This window comes from Thunnus thynnus, chromosome 7, assembly GCF_963924715.1.
Source record: "Thunnus thynnus chromosome 7, fThuThy2.1, whole genome shotgun sequence".
NCBI classification, from domain to species: Eukaryota; Metazoa; Chordata; class Actinopteri; order Scombriformes; family Scombridae; genus Thunnus; species Thunnus thynnus.
The window spans coordinates 20,862,610-20,888,924 of record NC_089523.1 but is presented as its reverse complement, the minus strand read 5'-3'; the positions used below and the strand labels follow the sequence as shown (position 1 = coordinate 20,888,924).

At 39.1% G+C, this 26,315-nt stretch overlaps 1 protein-coding gene across 5 annotated transcripts in view; it reads right to left on the bottom strand.

Moving 5' to 3' along the window:
• Positions 1-26,315, bottom strand: part of stx1a (syntaxin 1A (brain)) — a 63,867-nt gene that overhangs the window by 32,702 nt on the left and 4,850 nt on the right. For all 5 annotated transcript variants that reach the window (XR_010928989.1, XM_067594868.1, XM_067594865.1 and 2 more), the window contains exons 2-3: positions 11,920-11,997; positions 4,139-4,238 (exon numbers count right to left, since the gene is read on the bottom strand). Coding sequence is in view for 4 of the 5 variants with exons in the window: in XM_067594868.1 (XP_067450969.1) it covers positions 4,139-4,238; positions 11,920-11,997 (178 nt within the window). In the remaining variant the exon portion in view is untranslated. The remainder of the gene's footprint in view (positions 1-4,138; positions 4,239-11,919; positions 11,998-26,315) is intronic.

Sequence of the window (26,315 nt, the reverse complement as noted above, 5' to 3'; positions counted from 1 at the left end):
TCCTTAACAAGCAAAACAAGCACACATACCCTATATTGCAATTCCCTGGTGGAAATTTGCTATGCCTCATCTAGAGGAGTGGGTAAACCGTGATATGGGATAATGTGTAATGCAGGGGCGATGGTAATATTACACAGAGGCTGTGTTTGTGTGTGTGTGTGTGTGTCAAAATGAGTGTGTGTATTAATTCCGGCTCCGCAAGTGGGTTGGAATTAACTCCGTGGAGATCACCAGGAAATGTCTCAGTCAGCGAGCACAACAGCTTCCCCAGCAGAGGGGGAGGAGGAGAGAGGAAGGAGGAGAGGCCGGGGTCATGAAGCTGGCCAGGTGGGTGGTAGCTGGGGACATGTGATGCAATATGAAACTGATAAACCGTGACAGAAACAGAGGGTTTACTTGCCAACAATGTTACGCTGAGTTCTGGGGGAAAAAAGTCATTTTGTGTGTGTGATTCCCTACTACTCCTCCATTATCCTGTTTATGAGCAGACTGCAGGGAAAATAAATGACACTGTGATCATCCTCGCTCTTGCTATCACACACTCTAAGTCTCAGCGCCTGTTTCAGTGACATCCATGATACATGTTTTTTTATGTAGGAGAGAGAAAGAGTGAAGAGAGGAGGACTTATGAGAAACTACTGTGAAAAAAAAATACGGGAGAAGAAGAGGGCTCATTCTCATCAGGGAGGAGATGAAGTTCGATTGGTGGGAGGAATAAGCTCTGAAGTTACAGCAGAAGCAGAGCAGACTCCTTTACAACACAAGGGAGGAAAAAAAACCAGCAAAGACTTTATAATGCAAAAAACAGACTTAAAAAGCGGAATATGAAGAAAGAAAAAAAAAATTAAAGACCACACTGACCTTTCATGTAAGCAGCATTTTCAAAACATTAGTTGTTAAAATACATTCGATTTCATGTTAAAATGTCATTGCACAAGTAGTTGTGATGACGCATTCCAGTGCAAGCCGCAGCACAAAAATGTCACTTACACACTGTTTCCACAGTAGTCAGCACACATATACACACAACTACGCAAACACACTGCTAAGTTCGTATGATCTCGACAGACAGGCACACACACACGCCGACGCCATGTTAAACGAGTCATATGCTACTAATTTTCCATGACTAATACAAGGAAATGTAAGTCTGCAAGGATTACGTTCACAGGCAACGTTTTGCTTTGTTTTTTTCTCAGATATTGGGGGAGACCAAACACAGCTAAAAGAAGAGTGCATGTTGCATATTCACCAGGTGGCCAGAAACATGACCACAAATTAATGATAATGTCGCTCCCTAATGCATATGCTGGAGGTATTAATAAGGAACTGTTTGCTAACAAGTTCACCATATCAGCTTAAAAGGTGATAATATGTCATTGCTGTGTTTACAGCTTGCTTCTGCTGCCAAAAAAGGTATTACTGCAAGCAAAAACCACCTTGTGTCCCTTATGTAATTCAAGAACCTGGACGTAACCTATAAACATTAATTATGCTTTAGTTGCAAGGAGCAGATACTGTTGGGAACACTAATGAGAAACATTGACAATGAACTTTTTGCAAAAACACTCAATATAAATGATTGTTTTAGTTCTTCTTTTCTACTGAAGTAATTTTTCTCCATTTTCTCTCAATCTCTCAATCTTTGAACACCCATATCCATGTGTACTGCAGTCCTTGTCACTGCTTGTTAAATTCATTAAAAATTTAATCTCGGTAGCATTGTTTCCAAACAAAATGTATGCAGATTATTTATACAGTAGCCTACCAGTTAAAAGTTTGAGAAAGTGTGTCCAAACTTTTGACTGGCACTGTAGGAAAAAGGGTTACACACTTACAAAGACACACATACACACTCAAACTATATAAAATGCTCTTAAGGAGACAGAGCAGTGTCTGCACTGCGGGTAATAAGATGAATCTCAATTACCACAATGCAACAGGCTCACAGTGAAAAACATACTGACCTCCGTGTAATGAACAACCCTGACATTTACATCAGCTGCTGACTGATGTGCATTTATCAGGCAGACACACACAGACACAACATTGATTTCAGTCACAAAGAAGACGACTTGTAGAAGGATTTGTATCTTAAACGCAGCACCTTGCCGAGATGTGTCATCGGCTAGTTGAAGGGCTCGTCTGATGCCTGCTGCTGCAAGCAGATCGATGCTTTTTCAGGTAGATGACAGGTAGGGGATCAGGGGGAGGAAGAGGATTGGGGGATGTTACTAGTATGAGTAACATCCCCCTTGTGAGAGTAGGGATCTAGATCAATGCCCTGACATAAACGAGAGAGGAGGAGGTGTTACAGAACAGAGGTGGGGGAGTAGGAAGATCGGAGGGAAGATGGCAGCACTTTACAGCATCAAGCACGGATTCAGCAAAAGCAAAATGGAGAGTAGTTGAAATTGGTAAAGATAAGAGAGAAACTGAGAAATATGGCAGACGGTGTTAACAGCAGGTGAAGAGGTAATGACAGAACTAAAGAGCAATGGAGGGGGAGCAGAAAAGTGAAGAAAATGGACAAACATGAGATTTCACTGTGAGAGCATGGACGCTCAAAAGAACAGAGAGGACTGATTGGTTCTCTGACTTCTGTCACAGCCTCCATCAACAAGCAGGCTTTTTGCTTTGTGACAAATTGTTCTTTAATTGCTCAATTTCTTTTCTTTTTGTTTTTTTTTTCTTCTTTTGTTCAGTAGAATCTGCCACTATTGTCAGGCTCTTTGCTGCTGATGTACATTAGAGGCATATAAAATAGTGACTTTTTGGCTTCATTCTCTTTCTGCTTCTCTGACTTATTAATGAGTCATTGCAGTATTAAATATTAATGTTATCATTAAGAAGCTATAGGATTATAGGTCTGTAGAAAAGGGTCAGTCTTGGCTTGGACAATGTAACCTCCTCTGGATGAATCGATAAATAAATTCATGATGAATCACACTTTTTGGAAATAAAGATGGGTGACAGATTAAGGAAAAAACAACATAATGTGCTCCATGTTCCCTCATTTGGTGCTTTGATGATGGTGGTGCTGAGCGTTGTCTGGCATGCCCAGACACATGCACATTCCTGGTAGTTACTAACATGAAAATAAGAAAATGTGAAAGATTTTGAGCTCTTGTATCCAGGCTTTCCAAGAAGTAGTGTCCAGTGCATGTAGTCAAGGCGAACGGTCCCATATCATTAGTAAAACAAGAATATGAGTCCATGCTATCGACTCTGAGCCTGTACTTGCTTTGAGCTAAATGCTAATTGAGCTCATGTTTGTCCAGCGTGTTACAAGCCAACATTTGCTAATTAGCAATAAAAGCAAAGTATAGCTGTGGCTGATGGGAATGTCATTAGTTTCGCAGGTATTTGACCCTAAACAAAAGTACTGGACAAACTAATCTGATGACAGCGCTAGATTAAAAGTCAGAGGACCACTTAAGTTTGTACAATTCATCCTGAGGAGGACAGGAATGTGCCAAATTTCATGGCAGTCCACCAAATAGATATTGAGATATTTCACTCAAAACTGCAAATGTCAAACTCATGGTGGCACTAAATCAAAAAGTCACCAAAGTCAGTAGGATTCATCCTCTGGAAACTTCCAATTTCAAGGCAATCCATCCAAATTGCCATCCATAGAATCAAACTGCCCGCATATCAACAAAAAACTATTAGAAGCTCTTCAGATGCAAAGAAAATACATGCACAAAAGGTCTAAATGTGACTAAATATGGTAACCAAATCTGAAAAAATGTGAAAAAAGTGAACGTTTCTGTAATAAGATCATCGTCAGCCCAACTCCAACTTTATATTTCTGCTGTTCATCTGGTGAAAAAATAAAATGATCTCCATTGCCATAACTTTCCAGAGCTGTAAAATCCATCCTAATAGTATTGTAACCCACTTTGAAGTGTTCTGGCATCTGATCAGCTTTCAAATATCACTCCAACTGACCTTCCTGGATTGTATTTCATCGTCTCACTGGTACCTGAAGCAACACGCCTAAACCACTGCAGTCCATTATGTTTTTCTAACATGGGGCTGCTTTCAGTTTGAACACTGTTCTAAAATCTTAAATTATTGTTGAGTTGACAAAATGAAACACGGAGAGATATAAAATACATAAAAACAGCCTTACTCTCATCAGGGTTGGGTGAGGCGAGGATGGCGCTGTGCTTCCTCTTCACCTCCTCAACTTTCTCTGCCAGAGACTCGATAAAACCCCGGATCTCCTCCACCTGTTAAGAGAGAGAGAGGATAAGAGAGCAAAAGGTGCTTTAGATCTGCTCTGCACACAGAGGCAGGAAGTACCAGTGATTAGCCTGAGTGATGTTGATAGAATCTGAAGTGAAGATGTCATTATCATATTAGAGGCAGAATGAAAGCAGAGTGAAGCAGGTTCATGTGAAGGAACACACAGATTTTCAAGTTTTTCATGTTTATTTGGCCTCAATCATCACTTCTCTGTGACTTTACAGACACCTAGAAGGATCTCTCATTCATGCGTGTGATGTGTCGACTAAATTTGCATTTCTATCAGCAGCAAACTGGGCTGTTTTCAGACTAAAATCTATTAAGTTACAGACTCAGACATCCTCATCAATATACAGCTGCTATTTATAATTAATACAAATGCAGCAGTTCTCACTTGATTTAAATTAATGCTGTTTTTTAAACTAATTTTAGTCAATAACAACTGTCAGGGAAGATGTATGTGTGAATTATAATGTGCAGTGGAAATGACTCAGTTTGTAACATTTGATACTCAGCCAAAGCTGTGTTTTTACTACCTGTGATGTAACTGAGAATCGGAGGCTGTAAAGTGTGAATGGGGCTTAAATAAATCAGTGCTGTGGGTAATGGAATCTAAGGCTACTCCAGTTTCCTTTTACAATAAAAAATGTCTACACCCATACATTATCACTACACCCATACATTACACCCTTATGTGATTGTTGAATATCTCATTCTTCACTGGACATTAATATGCTGCTATTACAGCCTCCACTCTTCTGCAAAGGCTTTCTTAAATGTTGTGGGACCTGGCAGAAGAGATTTGCTCCAATTTAGCCACAAGAACATTAAAGAGGTTGGATGCTGATGACTGGAGATAATGTTTGGCTCACAGTCTGCTTTTCAGTTCATCCCAGAGGTGTTGGTTGGGATTGAGGTTAAATATCTGTGCAGGCCAGTGAAGTTTGTCCACATCAAACTTGGAAAACCATTTCTTTATGACCTGGCTTTGTGCACAGGGGCATTATCAAATAGAAACAGGACAGCCACAAGTTTGGAAGCACACAATAGGCCTTTTTCATGGAGGACATTTTGAAATATCACAGTAGGAAAAGCACAGGAGTAAATAATAAAAACAAACCTCAATGATTTTGCATATTCAAGGATATTCAAGGATATTCTACAGGGACGACAGACCGACTAATGTGAAAACAAATTTCATTGTCTGAGACAAACAATCACTTTAACTCAACACATTTAACAGGGCAAAAAAATGCAGTTCTTTCTAGCCACCCATGGACTGAGGCTCAACTCAGAAAGAGCTACAAAACTGAACAATGAACATACTGACATGACTGACTCACAAAGACACAGAAGGGGAACATTAGACAAAAGAAATACCATTAACAATAAATAGTTTTTCAGTTTAATCCACAATATTACTTTGCTCTGTATAATTTAACATAACTTATACTGAATATCACATATGAAGTTTTGATCTCCCCCTATGAATCCTGGTGAGTTGGTTCTGACCAGTAACCACACCTATGATAAATAGGTAAAGCTCCTCCTTTTGCTGGAGGAACGCCACATCAGGACAAAGCTAACAAATCGAACATAACCCTAAAACAGCAGGAAGATCTCAACTCATTATTATCGATAAATGAAGTAAGTTTAATGAAACAATGTGTCAGTTTAATTGACCTAAAGACAAACATAGAGTCAAATTAACTGGTTTAGGGAGACACAACGCAAGCTACGAGACGTGTGACTGGGCTTAAACACTCTTCGTTTGTGAACACTGTTTTTTTTTTTTTAAATACATTAAAGAAATTAAGTGCATAACATGCGTATTCTCCTTTGAATACTGCATTTCACAGAATCATCTGCCACTAAGATCCTGGTTTGACATTCTAACCAATCATCTCCCTCCTCCTCCTCCCTGCTGCCTTGTTACCAGCTGTGCTGCCTCTGGCTCCGGTAACAGCTGGACGAGCAGCAGGTCACATCTGTCGGTGACTTCATCAATCTGTACTTTCATCTCAGCCTGTCATCTACTCTCGATTCACTTTCCTCCACCTCTACACCTGCTCAACTACAGGCCAGCCTGTTCTCCCTTCGTTCTTCCCTCTGGTCTCTCTGATACGACCAAAGTCACATCCTCTCGCATATCTCTGGTTTATGCATACCTCTGTCAGTCCTCTCAGATCTGAAATCCCTCCACTCCTCCATCCATACATTCCTGAGCTTCCTTCGTCTCAGCTTGGGTCATTATTCTCACATTATCTCTTTAATTAGCTGCAGATTGGATCTGTTTTTAATAACATCATAATTGGCTTTGGAAGACCACTGAGGAGAGACCAGGCACTACCAAAGGCTCTGTATTCACATGAGGTGAATCCAGAGTTAAATGCTCGGAGAGAGATCACAGAAGTTAAAAAAGTAAGACAGCTAGACAGTTTGATAGGATGGGAAGTGAGCAGAAGATGAAACCACTTTGAGCTGTCTCGGTTCAGAGACCATGTGTTAGTGAGTCACTGTGCGCCTCTCAGCTCTCATAAGACATCAGGCAGATTTTATTGGTGTGGGAGAAAAAACACTATCAGACACATCAGGAAAAACGCATATACATGCAGAAACAAACAAACAGACACACAAACACACACACATTTACAGGGCCATTTCGCAGATTTTTATAACTATTCTTTATGAAATTCATATATTTGACATGACATTTGTCAGTTTTCTGTATCTTGTATAAAAGCCCTGTTAACCACCAAAGTCCTACAGCTCGTAATACAGTCTAGGATGAGAAGCAACAAGAACAATTGCCATTTTTGCAGTTTGATGTCTAATTTTAGTGTTTTGGTGTAAAAGTCTCATTTTTATATTATAATGGGAAAGATAAGGCCTGTGGCCACAGCGGGTCTGTCTTGCGTCTTCTCTCTTCATACTTGCATCATCAGGTGAAGGATATTGGGGACATGAGAAAAGAGTCCTCCTACAAGATGTTAGAAGAATACTGACGTGTAATGGTGCCTATATTCAGGTCATACTATGACAAATACATGCACATAAGGCTGAAAATCTTTTAAATCTTTTTTTTATGAAGTCGTACAAGCAAAGTTATTTCTTTATGTTGAAAATTACCCCTATTTATTATCATCAATGGTTTAAGGGCAAATTTATAATATTTCTTTACTTCTTTTAACTTTGAGGTATAAACAGGACTTTGAGTAATAGATAGAAAATCAGAATATTGTGTGCTTCAACATTGGCTAAAATACATGCCTGTTTTCTACAATGCTGATGTAAATAAACCTTTTACAGCATCATGAAACTCCAATAACTAAGAACTTTAGTTGCTTTCTGGTGCTTGACGTTTGTATTTAAACACCAATCAGTTTAAAAGAGATACCAGCTTCAAATCTTGTGTTCCACTGTACATTAAAACACTATTGAGCGACAGACACTTTAACACCATCTCTGTGACAGATTGGTTCATGACTGCATAAGGTTAAAACTTCAGCTAAGCATCACATACTGCAGAAACATACACATGCTCACACTTCGCTGTCAAAGCTGTCAAGTCAACATACAACGTACAGACTGAAGGCCAGAAAGTGCAGAGGTAAACAGGCTATGTCAGATGTTGTACCTGCTGTTGAACGACACGGCAGAAAGACTTCATTACAGTTACCATGTGTGGTTTATGTCAGTCAGTATTGCGACAAGTCTACAGACACTATGGAAAACTTGCTGAACTATTAAAACTTAAACTTTTCTGCCACTGCCTTTTTCGAATGTGATGATGGATTATGGAATAAAGCACATACATCTTCAAATGATAAAAAGTAAAATAATAATAATAATAATAAAGCATAATAAAATAATCATTAATTACTATTAAAGCACACCATTGCAAACCACAAGAGAAATCAGAGTGAAGACTAATTAAATGATCAAAAAACTGACCTTTTTTCCAAGCTTTTCAGACGAGTCAAGTCAATTTTTATTTTTATAGCAGCCAAAGATCACAAAAGTTTGCCTCAGGGGGCTTTTTGATCTGTAGAGCAATACATCTTCTTAAGTTCTCCAGCTAACTTTCGACAAACTTAGCTAGCTTAAAGACATCAAAATTTACCAACTATTCCAATTTTTGATCATTCATACACAAGAATATATTTAAAGGTTTTGTCAATGAAAAGTGACACTCTGAAGTTCATCATAGTATGAACAACAGAAGTCAATTGCTTCAAGGCATCAGGCTTTGGATTGATTTGGTTTGGTTTAGGGCTGCAACTAACAATGACACGGTTACAATTACAGAGCTTAACTAGCTTGTTGTGCTACATATCACAACCTCTTGACTTTTTACTTAAGTTCTTTGAGAAATTTACAATGTAGTACAAAGTCAAGAGGTTGTGATATGTAGCACAACAAGCTAGCAAAGGAATGTGTGCAATGGTGTGGCTAATTGATATGTTTTTAATAGTTTTTGGACAACAATAGCAGTCTAAGGCACAGAGGAATAAGATATATCAGGCTTTGGATACACACACAATACTTTTAATGATCAATTCATTGTTGGTTTGGCTCTGCACATGAGATTTGTTGACAATAAGAAAAATATAGAAAATCACCAGCCTTATCCTTTGAAAGGTAAAATAATTTCAGTCTTATCCTTGAATTGCCATTAGTGGGCCTCTTAAACTCTTTAACATCCACACACAAACAAACACACACACAGATAGATATCCTTGCAACATACAGCTGTGTAGTACATGATACTTTAATACATTATGACAAAGACACCACCACATGCATGTTTGCAGAACAAAATGCCACAAACACATTATGAAATCAATATCAACACTCTGAGGGTCCTGTTTATGGTGTGAGTGAAGGACAGCGGTCTGCTATCCCTCCACTGAAAGCTTAATTAATGCACCCAGTCAGGGTGAGAGCCTGATTACTCTTTCTCCCCCTCTGCTCCCTTAATCTGCTCACTGCACTATCTACATCTCCCTCTGTCACATCTTATTACCTGTTCCTCTTCTCTGGTCTTGCTATTTAACTTCTTCCACATCACTCTCATCTGGCTGTCTCACCATTTCTCCTGCTTCTTGCTCAGTCTGAAACTCCGTCTCCACATTTCACTCAACCTTGTCTCTCCTCACTTGAAACAGAAACTCCAGACAGATAAAGAGATGTTCGTTTTTATATCAAGGATGGATAGAAACTGTCTGTCAGAGGCGAGAACTAGAGACAGAAGAGAAATGAGAGGATACAAATGTGAGAGAAATGACTGCAGGCTGCAATGTTCCTCACAGCTAAAACATCCCACAATTACACTGTTTTAAGTGTAGGTTACACCATGTACATTCAGGAGATTTCAGTCCTGGGTACAGTGAAGTAAAAAACAATTTCTTACTCAAGAGGTAAAAAAATCTGTGTTTTGTAGATCAGGGCCCCATTCTTTGTGTTTGTGTGTTCTTTGAGTTATCCAGATTATAATGTTGATGATTTGAGTTTGGATATTTTGGCTGGAGATACATTTGCTTTTTAAGCTTTTTTCTGAGATTTATAACAGCCTTTCTTGCTAAGGTTGTTGCTGAGGTTTTACTATGTGTTGCTGCATATTTTGGATCAGATTTTGGCTCAAACATGCATAGATGTATTTGAGAAGTTGACATTTTGAGCAAAGAATGAGAAAAAGTAGTGAAATCCTACTACTATAGTTTGTTTCATTGTTTGTTGTTGAAGTCTGCTGAGAGGCAGCTTCCATGAGCAGAATGAGCTCCTCAGGAGGGAGGCCTTAAAGAGACAGGAGCTAAACAACCCTCCTGAGGGGCTGTGTAAAGGGTCAGTATAAATAAGGAGTTTTTGAACTGTAAACCATGCAAGGATACTCTGGTAGAGTCCCAGACTGAAAATATAGACCTGTAATTGTGTATATGGCCCCTTTATGCCACATTTGAAGAAAAAGGCATTGGTCTTGTCTGTACGCTCACACAAACAGGGAAAGAGTCTGGGTCTCTCATACTGAAACGAGAAATCTAAAAGCTAATGCAGGAGTCGGCTGGGGAGGTGGACATATTCGACTGCTGAGAAGCAGGTGGTGGTTGTAGCAGCAGGAAAGCAGTGCTGAGCAGAATGACTGAGCATCAAATCTATTTATGTGCTGCCCAGTTGCTTGTGTTAGTGGTTGTTGTCATATATGATTGAAGGGTATGGACGATGTAAATTTAAAATGACATCTCTGCTTGCTTGAACTACCACATGGCTCCATTTATCAGTAATTATTCACCACGTATTTACAGTATGTCCATCATAAATCTGTTGGTTAATTTTTTTGAAATATTCCCCTTAAAATATTAAATAACTATGCAGGTTTTTGATGGATGCACCTGCAGTTCACACACAGAGGATTTGGCCTCTTTAGTTGTTTCATGTTGCTTTGAAAACTCACATATCAAAGTGTTTATTGTTAGACCTCTTTCATAGCTCGCAAATGCTGCTAACTGGCATTCAACCTCACACTACCCACCTTTTGTAGCAGCATTAGCAATGGTGATTTAAATACTTCAAAGTTAAAGCCCCCCGTATACATAAAATGATATATGCAGGTGTCTTAAAAACTGTAAAAATATAGAGAACCAGAGGATCAAACAGATGATAGATGATGATAAATATGGAAGTCTCCCTCAGCTTTCTTGTTATTTGAGCTGAATTATCCTGCTTTTTACTTCTAAACCACTCGCTGTATAAGGCCCATTAAAAAGGCATTACAGAGGCCACTTTACTCACAGAGAAAGATGTCAGAGAGTAAAGTCAGTCTGGCTCCTTATGACTGATGATTCACAGCAGGTCTCCATCTCTCTGGGGAGGAGATGTCAACTGCCGCTACACTGAAATGGGGGCCCCCCCTCTGAGAGCCATGACGATGTTCAGTTTGTGTTCCCAGCATATGTGCACAGCATGTACAGGAAAATACACTCCCAAACGCATGCATAGATGCAGTTTTACACAGGCTCGGTGCATATCTGTCATGCACAAGAGGAAAGAGTGGAAAGAAATTACCATTGTTTATATTCAGAGCTGGACACGGAGTGCATTGTTGTGTTGTTGAATCAATAAAGGCTTTTTGAAATGAAATAAAATACGTAACGATCCATGTCACACCAGCAACAACATCAATAGCCATAAATCAAATCAATGCTCCCCAGAGATAAAAAATGTCACGAGATTGATAACAGAGCTGTGAAAAATCAACAAAATTAGATTCAATACTGGGAGAGGAATAATACCCAGGCAGATTTGTCCAGTGGTTCTCAAACTTTTTCACATCAAGGACCCCTAACCTGACACAAATAAGACCACGGACCACCCATTTGATAAGATTTTGTACCAGGGTCTCACATTTGATGAGACTTTTGCTTTTAGATGTTTTATACAGAAAGCGTATGAAACCTGTGACCAAAATACTCACACATTCTGTCATCACTTAGAATTATAGTGAAAATACATTATTCTCCTTTTTGCTAGGGACCCCCTGGAACCCCTTCAAGGACCCCTGGGGGTCAAAACAGCAATTTATTAGTGTACTATGAACTCGTTGAATAGGTGAATGAGATCAGTGATGGAGAGAGACAAAAGAAGATAAGATCAATGAGAGCAACACACCTGTTCAAAGAATTCGTCCATAAATCCTTTCTCCATCCCGACGGTGACTTCATCCTCTTCCTCTGTCGTCTCCTTCCCCTGAACAAACACACACACACACACACACACACACACACACACACACAATTAAAAAACTAATATTGAACATGTTCCCCAAAAACTTCAATTGTGATCAAATGGAACAAACCATGTAAGTTGTGGGTTTTTTATTGTTTTTTTTTTTGCATAATTCAAGGTGAAATAGAACAGCATTAACACGCTCCCCACCTCTCCACCCATCGACTGATTAGAAACAAGGAGCACTTAACAACACTTGTAATTAGAACCACAGGTCGAGTGATTAGCAAGTTATTATTGAATTAGGATCTAGGGGCAGAGAAAACCTTGGCTTTTACACACTTTTTCCTGCACACACATACACCAACATGCAGATGCACATGAACATTTCAGTTTAAAAGTATAATTTTAGTAAATATGCTTATTCTCTTTCTTGCCAAGAGCTAGCTCAGAAAATCGACACCACTCTTGTGTTTGTCCATTAAATATCAAGCTGGAGCTAGCAGCTGGTTAGCTTAGCACCTCTAAAGCTCACTTATAATTAAGTTGTGGTTTTACAGGGAGCAAAAATACGAATAAGCATATTTCCCTGAAATGTCCGCCTGTTCCTTTAAATGCACAATATGGGAAGCAAATACATATATATAAAAAAAAAAAAAGGTTGCTCCAGTATGTAAGAAAAAACACAAGAGTGGAACCTGCTTTCAATCTGAAAATGACTGACAGGTCATTTAATACCAGACAACAACAACAAGAAAAGTTTGTTTTTACTGCTGCTGCAAAATATTATATTTACATCAATAAATATCAGTAAATAAGAACAAGTAATATTTAGTTTTTCCATTTCTAGCTCAAACTATACAAAAATTCACATTTACATGGTCACAAAGATTATCAATCAGGCCTTTAAAGTCTGTCTACTAACATCCAAAGATGAAACTTTACCGTTGAATCAGTTCCATCCTGAAAAGTTAAAACTTCTCAGACTTACCAGTGTCCGGCCAATGATTCATTCTGAGATACATGTTCATTTCTAATCACATATCTGCCATTACACGACATTAGCAGGGATCTCATCTAGCTTCATCTCATTCATCTAGCCTCTGTCAAACTAATTCAATTCCCAATTAGCAGCCTATGAGATCCATTTGCTTATCAACGCTGTGGAGAAGGAGTGTAGTTTCCATCTTGTCCTGGCTGAAATGATGCCTTATTCTCGTCCCGAAATTTCCCAACAACAGGGAGAAAATCTTGGAGATACCGGTCATGTTTTTACTACACACACACACACACACACACACACACACAAATCAGTGTAAGTCAGTTGACGTCTTGTTTCTATGACTTTGGACCACATAGTTGGTTATTGAGCAGTGACACAATGTAGACACTGTAAATACAGACCCTCATATAATGCTGATGACAGCAACTTTCCTAGTTGTGTGCATCAAAATTACAATCGTATCTATTTCTCCTTCCCACCATCAAGCAGCTCAAAAAACCAACCCACCAAATTTTCTATTTAAAATCCTCATTGGCCCAAAAGGATTGTGGTGTGATATTGGTGTAATAGGTTTCAGACACTCTGGGACTCAGAACGACTACTGTATTTGACAAATGCTTCCTTTTGAAAAGGAACCACTGTAAAACTAAGATGAGAATTTCCTGAGCGCCCCTCACATTTAAGAACTACTCTTTAAAACATTATATCCAATAAATATTTAAAAACCACCAAGAGTCGTATTAGAGATTATTTTCATGCCACTCGTGTGCAGGCAGTCAACCAGGTTCATCTAGAGAAAGATACTAATATGCATGAAATACAGGTATCCATGGTAGGAAGCAGGATGAATAAATTCCTCTCAATACATCAACGACAGCTCCCTTGTAGATCCCTTGCTAATCTAGAGCTAGTCAATATCTATCTCTCTGCTGGTAACATTATGTTAACATTGTTGTTATCCAAGGCACAGCTTAGGTTCTGTGGAGAATATTGAGTTTTAGTCAAATCAACAAACACAGAAACACACTTGATCCCAAAGCAAAATCCACTGAGACCTAAACAATCACAACTCATATAATATATTAATAAAGAAGATGGCTGAATGAACACTAGAGTTGTTTATAATGATAAACAAAACCAGATCATCTCTATAGGGCTGCCAAATTAACAAAAAGACATAAATCAAACCACACCAATCAATCACCTTGTTTCAATATATGGTAGAAAAGATGCCCACGATGTAAACTGACATGTTAAGTTATTCAAACAGTTTTTCCAAATGTGAGATATCAATTTATGTAACCACGTCTCTGTGAAGAATAGTTTTTTTTGTCTATACTGGAACAGATAGAAACAATTACTCTCACGTCAATCAACAACAATCCCAAAATAAATGTAGCTTATGAGTTGCTTCTTTGATTTTGCATGTAAATTGAGACACTGAGTAATGAAACCTGTGAATAACTGTGTTTCTAACAGTTACAGATACGAGCTAATACAGGCGTTCGTGTTTTCTCACACACAAACTCCTTCTGTGGAGAGTTAACTTGTGATGTGCTGACAAAGAATCAGAATCAGCAAAATAGAGGAGAGGCAGGGAGGAAATGTGGGAAAATAGAGGGGGGAGAAGTAGAGAGAGTGAGGAACCTGCTTTTGAGAAAAACTTCTGAGATAACAGACTTGAGCGAGAGATGGCGACGCAGTTGGCACAAAACTAAGTGAGAGCCACTGTGATCACACTAATATTATCTAAACCCACTCAAACTATATTTAAACCAACAATAAACAATGAAGTGTTTTATTCCTCAGAGCTATTTATTTGGAAAAGCAGAAATTAATCAGACTTTTACATTTTTTTAAAAAAAAGGTAAATGAGTCTAATGATTTAATGTGCTCAATGTTCATGACAACACTCATTTTAGAACAAAGCTCTTCACATGGCATCAATAAGTCAAACTTGGTGTTGGTACAGCATTGGAGGAGCTGCAGACTATTAGAAGCAGAGAGAAAAGACGCGGCAGCAGCAGGAGGAAGAGGAGGAGGACAGGTAGGGAATCTCAATGAGTTTCCACAAGGAGAGCCCCAGTGGTGTGTTCAGACTCCACAGAGAGATTCTGTATCTCCTGCAGAAAGAAGGGGGCCTTTGGTCTGGTTTTACTTGGAGTGGTGAGGAGGGAAGAGGACCTCAACCTCCCACCCACATCCACAGCTCCCGCTGAGTCACAAAGAGGTTGAAGGAGGACTTCAGTGCTGCACTCTTGACTTAGCCTACGGACTTGGACATGACTGTCCACAGGCACAGCAGATGCGCTGAGCTCAAGACGCACATGCACACTGCAGCTGACACTGATAATATACACCAGATGGTAAACAGAGAGAGAGAATAAGGCCTATACAAGCCGGTCCCCATTAGGCCATAACCCTTCAATGCACCCTGCCTCTGGGGCTCACACTCGGGCGAAACACCCCGGCAGGAAAAGTGGCCTGATTATGCTGCTTATTAGATTAGAGAGTTGTTCTAGGCACCATGCCAGCAGGGAGTCACTCCATAAAGACAAAAGTCAGTGCCTGCACACACAGTGTAAACAGGAGGAGGAGGAAGTACAGTCCCAGAGTGAGGGAGCGAGAGATAAAAAAGACAAGGAGTGAGAAGGATGATGTCAGCACGGAAAAAAAGGAGGAGGAGAAACAGCAACATTATTGAAAGCTGTGAACATGTAATTGCATGTGCAATCAGAGGACACGGAGTTGGTGTTGATGTGTACTCTTAAGTTGTCAGGTTACATGGAGAGGAAGAGAATTAAATGTACATTTAAGTCTGTATGCATTCGAACCCTTTTCATAGTATTATCTGAGAATACGAGAGAGAGTTTTTGAGAGACAGTTCAAGTTGAGATGGAAACCCAATTGGGCAGTACTTTATTGTCCTTTTGTATTTCCATATTACAGTAGACCTGTTTCCTGTATCTTTGTATTACAGCCAATTCAAGCAGCTTCCTGTAGTCCCATTAGAAATGACTCATAAAAATCTATGTCAGCTGCACAGAGGACTACTGAGAGCATAACCACATTTATTATCATAATACAGCTAGGTAACATCCATTATGTATGTGTGCTCACTCACACACACACACTTGAACATTTTATTATTTATTCATATTTCCTACAGTAGACAACTGCAAAGATATGAAGAATAAGAACTGAATAAGAGTTTGTTTTGTTCTCTGTATGCAAAGCCTTGTTGCTCACATGCATGTGTGTAAATCTGCTTAGTTCAACTGGAGAGCACATGGAGAGGACATTGACCAACTGATGTTTCAAGGCCAGGTCATTGGCTCACTACACACACATATGTTTGTTCTTCTACACTTGTGACAATCATTGACATAATGCATTATCTAAATACTAAAAATGTCAGTATGCTTGAAACTAACTAGTTCATATGACATTTATGCATACCGACTTGCATTCTCTCCCTCTCCAATTAACCTGCCTACTTAAGAGAAAACATCAACACACCCTGTGTATGTACATTTAAAAAACAGCAACATCTTTTTGCAGAATCAGTGCTCCCATTAAGCCCAAATCGACCTTTCCACATCCAAGTGGCCATTTGGATTGGCGAAGGTCAGCGTGAGGAAATGTAGTCATTTGCCCAAGTCTGAGAGGGTCCCTGTGCAGGGTCCCAAAATATACTGTACACACCAACAAACCCATTAACGTGTCCATTTATACAGACAACTGGTTCCACTTCAATGTCCGTTTTTGGACCATATCTGGCCCTTTACTATAAAATAATTCTACACACACTGTGAGCACTTCTCCTAAAACTAGTCCTTCAATAGAAAGTAGCTCCAATAAGATCTGTGGATTATCCAGAGTTATGGAGACACTGTTTCTGGATTGACATGTAGCTTTTTTCCGCTCTCAATCGTAATTTTTCAGTACTGTGAGCACCACCGATGAAATTCCTCCACCTCCATTGTATTAGGGTGGAGGCAGAACTCTCAAAGACTGACATATAAAAACCTGTACAAATAAGACCAAAACTTGAAGTATAACAAGTTGTATAACAAGTGTTTTTTAATTTGGGAGAACCCACCCTTTAAGGTTAGAAAATGCATTATATCAGTGAGGGTCTTTCCAAGAGTAGACGACAGATATCTCCAAACATGGACAAATAAAACCAACATATCTGCATGGATAGATACCTGTAAAGGTAACTAACTGGACCAACCCTAAAACCAAGTCTTAAACCTAAAACAGCCCTGTGAAGAAGTGAGGGCCAGTCAATGTCCTCCCTTCCTAAAAATGTCTCACCACTTAAACCACAAACTGGTCCTCACAAAGATAAACTTTCAACAGTGCACATACACACAACCCCACTTATAAAAATAGCCACAGTCATGCCCTCACCTGCTCCCATACTCAAGCCCTCAGGACATTCGCCACCTACACGCTGAGAGATCTACCGTATACTGTATATGCATGCAGGAACAGCTGGGAGTAAAACCACAGAGGAAGATTAATTTTGACTCATATTGTAGGCTTGTAGCTGATGCTAAGAGTGACTTTATTACAGAGCGCAGGTGTTGAATTGAATTTACAGGTCACCAGTCAAGACAAAGAGTTGGAATATTTCTACAACCAAGAGAAAGCATATATATGCATTCAAAACGATTTCAAAGCAAACTAAAGCATTCATTTTCCATCATATGTGAGATGTCTGAGAAAGATGACAAAAGCAGCAGAGCATTGGTGGCACAGAGGTGATGCTGCACAACCGCACATCAAAAAACCAGCCACACTGACTGATTGCCCTGCCGGTCGGCTGACCGAATGACTGTCAGAGTGAATGACTGGCTGATAGAAGGGGAGGACACAGAGTAGGGCTATTGAGACAGGATAATTACACAACCATGTAGCAGTGTGGGTGACGAGAGGACACAGGAAATGATAGATTGAGCCAAGAGACGACCAGCCAGATGTAAAACTCAGTTCTTTTCACATTACTGTGCTTTCTAGGATTTAGGATTTTATTAGGATCCCCATTAGCTGATGCAGAACATCAGCTACTCTTCCTGGGGTCTACAGAAAACATAGAAGCAACACAACAGATAAAAGACAACAGATAAGACTTAAAGACAAATCAACTAAATAATGTTAAAATCAGAACAGTATAACTAACAATATTCTTTCTCGCAAACATATTACTATATATATTCTTATTCATATCGATGTATAAACTGTATATTACTATACACTAAATTCATAAGCACTGAATATACATACAAAGTGAGATCTTACAACATATTTATATACATAAAAATAAAATTAAAAAAAAAGTAAAATATATACAAAATGTGGTTACAGGTTAAGTGTGCTGGTAGTGACGTCTCAAAGAGAAACACAAACATTGGGGGACAACATGGGGACAAACATTACTCTCAAGGCTCAAATTAAAGATATGGCAAATAGGAGAGGCAATATGGTCTGCTACCGTCCTCAGTAGCTTTCCATCTAAGTTGTAAATACCAGGTGATTTCTCATTATTGATAGACAGCAATAATTTTTTCACCTCTTCTATACTCACTTCACACAGTTCAAAAGTACAATTTTTGTCTTTCATCATTTGGTCTTTTATACATAAATATGATGGCTCACAACTTGATTTTGCTATTTCCTGCTTTAGTTTACACACTTAGCCAAGAAAATTATCAATAAAATAACTGAAAATATCTAATGGTTTAGTCATTAAAGATTAATCTGATTCCATGAAAGATGGAGTTGAGTTATTCTTTCTGTCCATGATCATCATTTAAGGTACTCAAGAGCTTTTTTCCATCATGCTTTATATCATATTGTTCCTTATTTTACAGTATGTCTGCCAGCCAGGTGTGCAGCCAGACTTATTTGCCGCTACTTTCGCTTCATCTCTTTCAACTAGGGCTTTAGTCAACCAAAGAAAATCTTGGTCAACTAAAATCTTACATAATCTTCACTTAATCGAGTAGTCACTGGGGGGAGGGGGGACAACGGACTTGACTTTTTAGCATTTATTAACTGACACACTAACCACGGTGCACTAACAGTTCTAACAGTCAGTTTCCTGACAGGTGCGTGCTTATCAATAACCGGAAACAACAATTTCATGAATACATCAAGTGCAACATCTGGGTCCTTCTCTTTACTCACATCAGACCAACAAATATTTTTAACATCATCCACATAATAATCTCTTAAACACTATTTTAGGTCCAGACTTTGGAACTTTGGCTTTCCTGGATATAGCTACTTGATTATGATCGCTAAATGCAATGGGAACAGATACAGCTTTGGAGCAAGGTTCTCTAGCGTTATTGTAAATGTTACCAATGCACATGGATGATATGATTCCTGTACAATTAGTGAACACCCTGGTAGACTGATTAATGACCTGGACCAGATTACAAGCACTGGTTACAGTGAGAAGTCTCTTTTTCAGCTTGACGAAAGAAAAGTAATGTTCAGGTATCCCAGGAAATAAATCTCTCTATTCACATCTCATATTCTATCAAGCATTTCACTCAAATTATCTAGATATTGACTGTCAGAACTTGGAGGCCTATAGCAGCACCCCTACGGCAAAGGCTTTGAATGAGGCGGGTGAACCTCCAACCCATACATTTCAACAGCACTAGACATTAAGTCCTCTTTGAGCTTAACAGGAGTGTGGCTTTGAATGTATATTACAATTCCTCCCCCATAGATGTCCCTGTCTCTTCTATACATGTTATATCCCTGTATTGCCACTGTAGCATCATTAAATGAGTCATTTAAGTGGGTCGCGGAAATGGCCAGAATATCAATGTTGTCTGATGTTAGCAAGTTATTGATATCCTGAGCCTTATTTCTGAGGCTACATATATTATAATGGGCTATTTTTTAGCCCTTTCCTGGGAATATTATCAGATACAGAAATGATATAGAAAAGAACAAACAGAGCAAACGCTATTCAACATTCAGTGAAGTATGTATATGTATGTATATATGTATGTATGTATGTGTGTGTGTGTGTGTGTGTGTGTGTGAGCAATATTACAAATCCATAGACTTGGCTCTTTCCACTCTCTGTCTTTTGGGAGGGAGGGTGCAATCTTGACTTTTGTTAGTGTGGATGGCCTTTAGTGTACATTTGGATTTGCATTTGGACATCTAGATTGTGCCTTCAAAAATATTTACCAAAACAATAATTCATCTAGATACAGGTGTAAGTTCCTTACAGTTTTCCTGCTTTGAATTTCTTAATATCTCTCCATCACCTGACACCTGGGCTGCTTCTATGTGTTTCTCTTTCCTCCTTAAACTTTTTCTTCAGTTGCATCTTCTTCACTTTCCTTACTTCTGTCTCCTCTCTCCTGATTCCTTCACTCACACTCTGGAAATGTAAAAAGCCTTCTTTTTAAAAGTCTGAGTGAGCATGAAGCAGAACTTTAGCTTGTATGGTTGTGGACAAACACACAGTAGGAATGCATCAGCAGTCAAGCTATCCAAACTATCAAAGCTACATCAAGCCAGTTTGAGCCACTAACAGCTGTAAAGTGATGGAAAGTCTGCGTAATGTTTTTTCAGAATTTGAGAGGTGAGTAAATGGCATTTACGTGTGTTTAGTCTCCACTACAGCCCTGTGTATGACTGTAAAAATGAAAAAAGGGAAATACGGGACATTTACAGGTGAAATTACGAGACGGGAATACTGTGGGAGAGGGGGTGAAAATACGGGAAAAACCCGGGAAAAACGGGCGAGTTCATAGGTCTGCTCCATGTGTACGAGCTGATCAATGCACTCCTGCTGGTAACTTGCAAATCAAAAATACAGATCAATTTGTTTTAATTTAAGACATGTACGAGCTGCAGTACTTTCCAGACAAACTTCTCTGTTATTTATACACATCCCTGGAGGACAGCACAACTACTTGTGGGAGAAAATCTATTCTTCTGATTTGCCAAGACATTTGAGTTTGAATCCAGTACAACTGTGTATCTAAACACTCTGCCTTCTGTCTTTATTTCAGCTTACTTACCACCACTCACAACTACCAAACCAGATTTTAGGTTATGAAAGCAGCAAGACTGAGCCGAAACAGTAAAGTTGCAGGCCGTGAAACCAAAAGAATGAGGTGAAAGATGTTAAAAACCTCTGAAGAGATGAAGACCGGCTGTCAGGTGATATTTATCTGTCTACATCAAGCAGCAACTACCACAGTTTGAATCTGAAGTCAATATCTTAATACCTTAAAATGCAATGCCACCACATGCTGGTTCCAAAAGATGGCTCCAATTGACTTCCATTCAAAAAGCGTCAACTCCTCTCTAGAAATATTAAGTCAATCATTTATTTCAACGAGTCATTATAGTCTCAATTGCTAAATTCAGACCCTCTAATAAGTTATTTGGTGGTCATTTTAGAAATCATTGCTCTGTTAATAAGATTTCAACACTTACAGTAGGCTTTGATGCCTGCTGTGTGGGCGCTGAATGACAGCCGTGATTGACAGTTCGCTTATCTGCTGCTCTGGGACTTGCACTAAGTTGGACTATTGTTGCAATATTTCGGTAAGTTTAATGTTACTTGATTATGATAATTGCATATTGTCCATCTTTCTATGCAGTCTATGGTGTACAGGTAGTCATCTGACCAACTGTTTATATAAAAACATTGGTAAGAGCTCCAACAATAAATCGATTGACCAATTAGTCGGTCGACAGAAAATTAATTCAACCATCTGATAACTGAATAATTGTTTTAGTCGTTTTTTAAAGGATAAATGACAAATATTTGCTGGTTGCACCTTCTGAAATATGAGAATTTGAACCTTTACATACATATAATATATTTGGATTTTGGGCCATTGATCAGACAAAACAAGACATTTGAAGGTGTCACCTTGGCCTCTTCATGACGGCCATTTACACTATTTTTGGACATTTTAAAGACAAAACGATTAATCGAGAAAATAATCATCAGATTAATTGATAATAAATAATCATTAGTTGCAGCTATAATATTGAACTTTAAAGAACTTCAAATGCCCCAAATGACCAATTTCTTGGTCTAATTCCAGACCTCTGAATTGCTGTCCACATCTAAGATGTTAGATGCTAACAGGGTTGTCATCTTCCTGAGACAATTAAAAAATGAAAGAAGGATGAGATCAATGCATCTGTAAAGGTTACTGCAAGCCAAATTACAGAAACAACAACTCTTAAATAGGCACATCTTCAATCAAAATGAAAAACGTTAACTGCTCCTACAAGTCCTACCGCCGCTTCTGTGTCGACTGAAAATGACATTGATGGAACGGCTACACCACTCACTACTACTATTCAGTGGAATTATCAGTTCCCAGAATCTGGAGTTCAATTCCCATCAATTTTGTAAATTTCCCAGCACTCTTGTGTCACATGTTAAGAAATTCTTCATTGCTAACACCTAGAAACCTTTCAAATTTACATTGATAATAATCGTATTTGCACAGATGATTGCATGATTGTCTGTAGTTATTTATTTTTTAATGTTTACTCTTCAAGTTACATCATAAGGCTCTTGGCTTTTTCGGCTCTGCCAGCACATCTGTAGTGAACGTATGATTCGTTCCTTGTATTTTACCTGTTATAACTTTGCCATGACTTATTACATTGGATATTCATTTGATTTTGTTCAAATATACTGATGCTTTGCATTCCAGTGAAAAACAGATCAGGCCGAGGTTAACAAGATGGTTTTTATCAGCCATGCCCACAGTGTGGAGGGCTCAGCAGATACACAAAGAAGAATAATGTGGGTGGAAGAAGCGATGAAGCACTGCCACCACAGCAGCACAGAGTCAAAAAGTGTGTGCGCTGCATACGCAACAATTTCCTTTTCCTAACAATCCTCCTCAATGTCCTCCCCCTTTAATCATCTTCCTTTTTCTTTCTCATTCTCCACGTCCGTCATTCTCTCGCTCTCCTTCCTCCAGACTTCAGCTTCACTACAGAGTCATTACAGCAGCTGGCCCACACAACATGGACTCAGTTACCTTTGTCTCGCTCTCCCTCCTCCTCACGCCTTCACTTCATCTACATTTAAGTTACAGTATTTGCGTTTTTTCTCATATTTCTTAGTAGAAATGTGTTCAAAAGTATATTTTAATATGGAGAGGTGCTGTCAAAGACTTCTGTTACCTAGACTGAATGAAACAGCCTGGCAGCAATACAGAGATATTCCCCTTCAAGTTTTTAAGTAAGACTAACCCTTCTAACGAATCAGAGGAGGCCAAAGTCAAGGGTGGGCATTCACAGCTGACAACCAATAGGTGAATGCACTTCTGGCCTACTACTAGTCCTGTACAGGGCGTTCAAGCTAGCATTAGATGAAGACGTCACTATGGCTCACTAACAGGCTAGCATGCTCTCAATACCTACATCGAATTGAAGAGCGCCATTGCTTCCAGTTCCTGAGGAGAAATAAATACATCGGGTCAGCAGGAAAGGAAGGGGAGGCAATAGCAAAGTCATTTGCTTTCAAGCCTCATGCCAGCAATAGTTTGACTTCCAGAACTTGCATAATGAAGCTTTAACCTTCATTTATTCAACCAAACATACACTTTATTACCTGGTCTTGACAGAAACAATATCTTACTCTGCTGTACATATGGATATGGTTGGAATCACAAATAAGAAGACGATTCCTGAAGAAGGCACTTGGCCAAAATGTTGATCTTAATCTGTTAAAATAAATTAGAGTTATGACTGTGTGGCTTTTTTCACTTTTTTCAAATCACAAATAAACCTGACATTGATCTTCCTCATACAGTCGCTTCCTCCTCAGTGCATCTTACCCCAGATTTCTCCCCTCATTTGATATTCCTCCCTGTTTTCCTCTCAATCCTCTGCCTCTCTCAAATCATTCTGACCTCTAACAGTGTAATCATCAAAGTGATGCCATTTAAACGCACCTAAATACAAATTCACAAACTGACACACTATAAAAGGTTAAATTATGACTTATAATGCGATTAATAACACGTTGGTGCACAAATCAATGATAATCAATTTCAGGCCCGAATTCAAATGTCTGCAGCAGCCAGTTCTCACAGATAAGTCTTTCTGCTGCAGGGACTCAGATGAGATGACTGACCTTTTAGACTAAATAGTGGATGCTTACTTCCATTTTGGGTTGTTAGCACGTAATAGGCCAATGGGTATGGATATGAATACACAAATTAAATGACGTTCATACAAAAAACAGCTGGCCCGGGCATGCGTGTCGACAGCTGCGGGGTGGTCAGTCAGTGTTCAGCGTTGCAGGAGTGGGGGGATAAAATGTCATAAAGCAATTGAACTTTAATGACAGATCAAAGGCAGCAAAAAGAGATGTGCTGTCACCTCTCCTGCCATGCCTTTTCCCACCCCCAGTCTCCTCTCTCTTTCTCCCCCTGTGGGATATATTCAGAGCACCTCACTCCGTAACTCGCTGACCATGAAGGATTATGACAGCACCAATGCGTTACTAACACAATCATACTGTAGGTATAGGGGAAATGTAACAGAGAGTGAGAGGGATGTCAAGGAATGGCAGGACCAGTAGAAAAAAATAATGGCAGCAAAAGGGGAAAGATGAAAGAGCTGTAGGACAGGAAGTGCAGAGAAAAGAGAAAAATATCAGGAAAGAAGCAGACGGATACAAAATGACAAAAAAAGAGAATATTTTAAGATGATCAAAATAGCCATTGATTAATTATGAAGTGACAAACTCTCTAGTGTCCGTAAGAATTATGCAGAGGTCCGAGGAGGGAGGAGGTCAAGGTGGATGCTTACCATTTCTTACCAGCTGTCAATGTTGGTTTCTTCTAGACATGGCCATGATTATTCCCCAACCTTAACAGAGTATATTTTAACCCAAACATGATCTTCCCCCAATCTTAACCAAGTTGCTTTTGTGCTTAAAACTAACCAAAGCCCAACCATAGAGTTGTTGGATCATGAAAAGGTTTTATTTTTGTCACACTAACAAACCATGTGGTCAGATCACAAAAGGTTTATACTCTAAGTGTTGTTCTGAGGGATAAATAGATTAAAAGTAGAGCTGCAACGATTAACCGAGTAGTTGTTTGACAGAAAAAGAAATCAATAATTCAACTATTTAGTCATTTTTTAAGCAAACATGCCAAAAATTTGCTGGTTTCAGCTTCTCAAAGGTGGAGGATTTAAGGATTTTCTTTGTCAAACATGACAGTAAATATTTGGGTTTTGGACTGTCGATCAGACAAAACAAGACATCTACAGACGTCAACTTTGACTATGGAAAATTATAATGGCCATTTTTCTGACATTCTATAGACCAAACGATTAATCAATTAATCAAGAAAATTATCTGCAGATGACTCCATAATGCAAATAATTGACAGTTGCAGCCCTAATTGAGACCTATAGCAAGATTAAGCACGAATATCACCCGACAAAGACAGACAGAGCTACTTAGGGCCTTATGAGGTCAATGACAGTTCACATGGTTGTAAATTATGTTTACAGGCCTTAATCTCCAACAAGTATCTGTGATAAAAGACGTTATCTGTATGCTACCACGACTAAAGAACCACTCTGCTACCACTGATTATGAGATGATGTGAAAGGGGAGGCTGGCACATTAAAAATTCAATTTTAGCAGCAGTAACAAAGATGACCTGAAGCTAATTCTCCCACAACAGATGGGGAAGGTTTGATCACAGAATTGTCTTTTTTAATTATTAGGATCTCCATTAACCGACGCCTCGGGAGCTGCTACTTGATTTCACTACACAGTCAACACCACAAAAACAATCAGCAGACACTGATATCAGAAGAAGTCAACCTGAAAAATGGATCCATCATGAACACTGGTGCTTATTTCATGCTTTACTGGAATAGTTAAGGATGGCATAGTGCATAACGGTTCAAATGGACCATCCATTCACACATTTCAAAAATAACTATTAGCAGCCAACAGATATCGGGTATCGTTGCAACTGTCACCTCATTTGCAGAGACAGGCAAGTCCCTGGTGAAATGCCAAATCAGTCACACTCATTTCATGCCTCATTAATGCAATTATGCAGGCTTTATGTGTTGATGAATAATGTGTTTGTCAGTGTGTAAGCATGTCCCTTTCTCATGGTAATAGTAAAAATATAGGATGATGACGACACATATTGGCACTACTTAATTCCCTCTACAGCTGATTTTATGAATAAAGGCTCATTTGTGGGTCAGCTGCCAGTTTGTCCGCCACAGATCCAGGAGTTTACAGAGGCTTGAAGCTTGTAACAAGGACAAA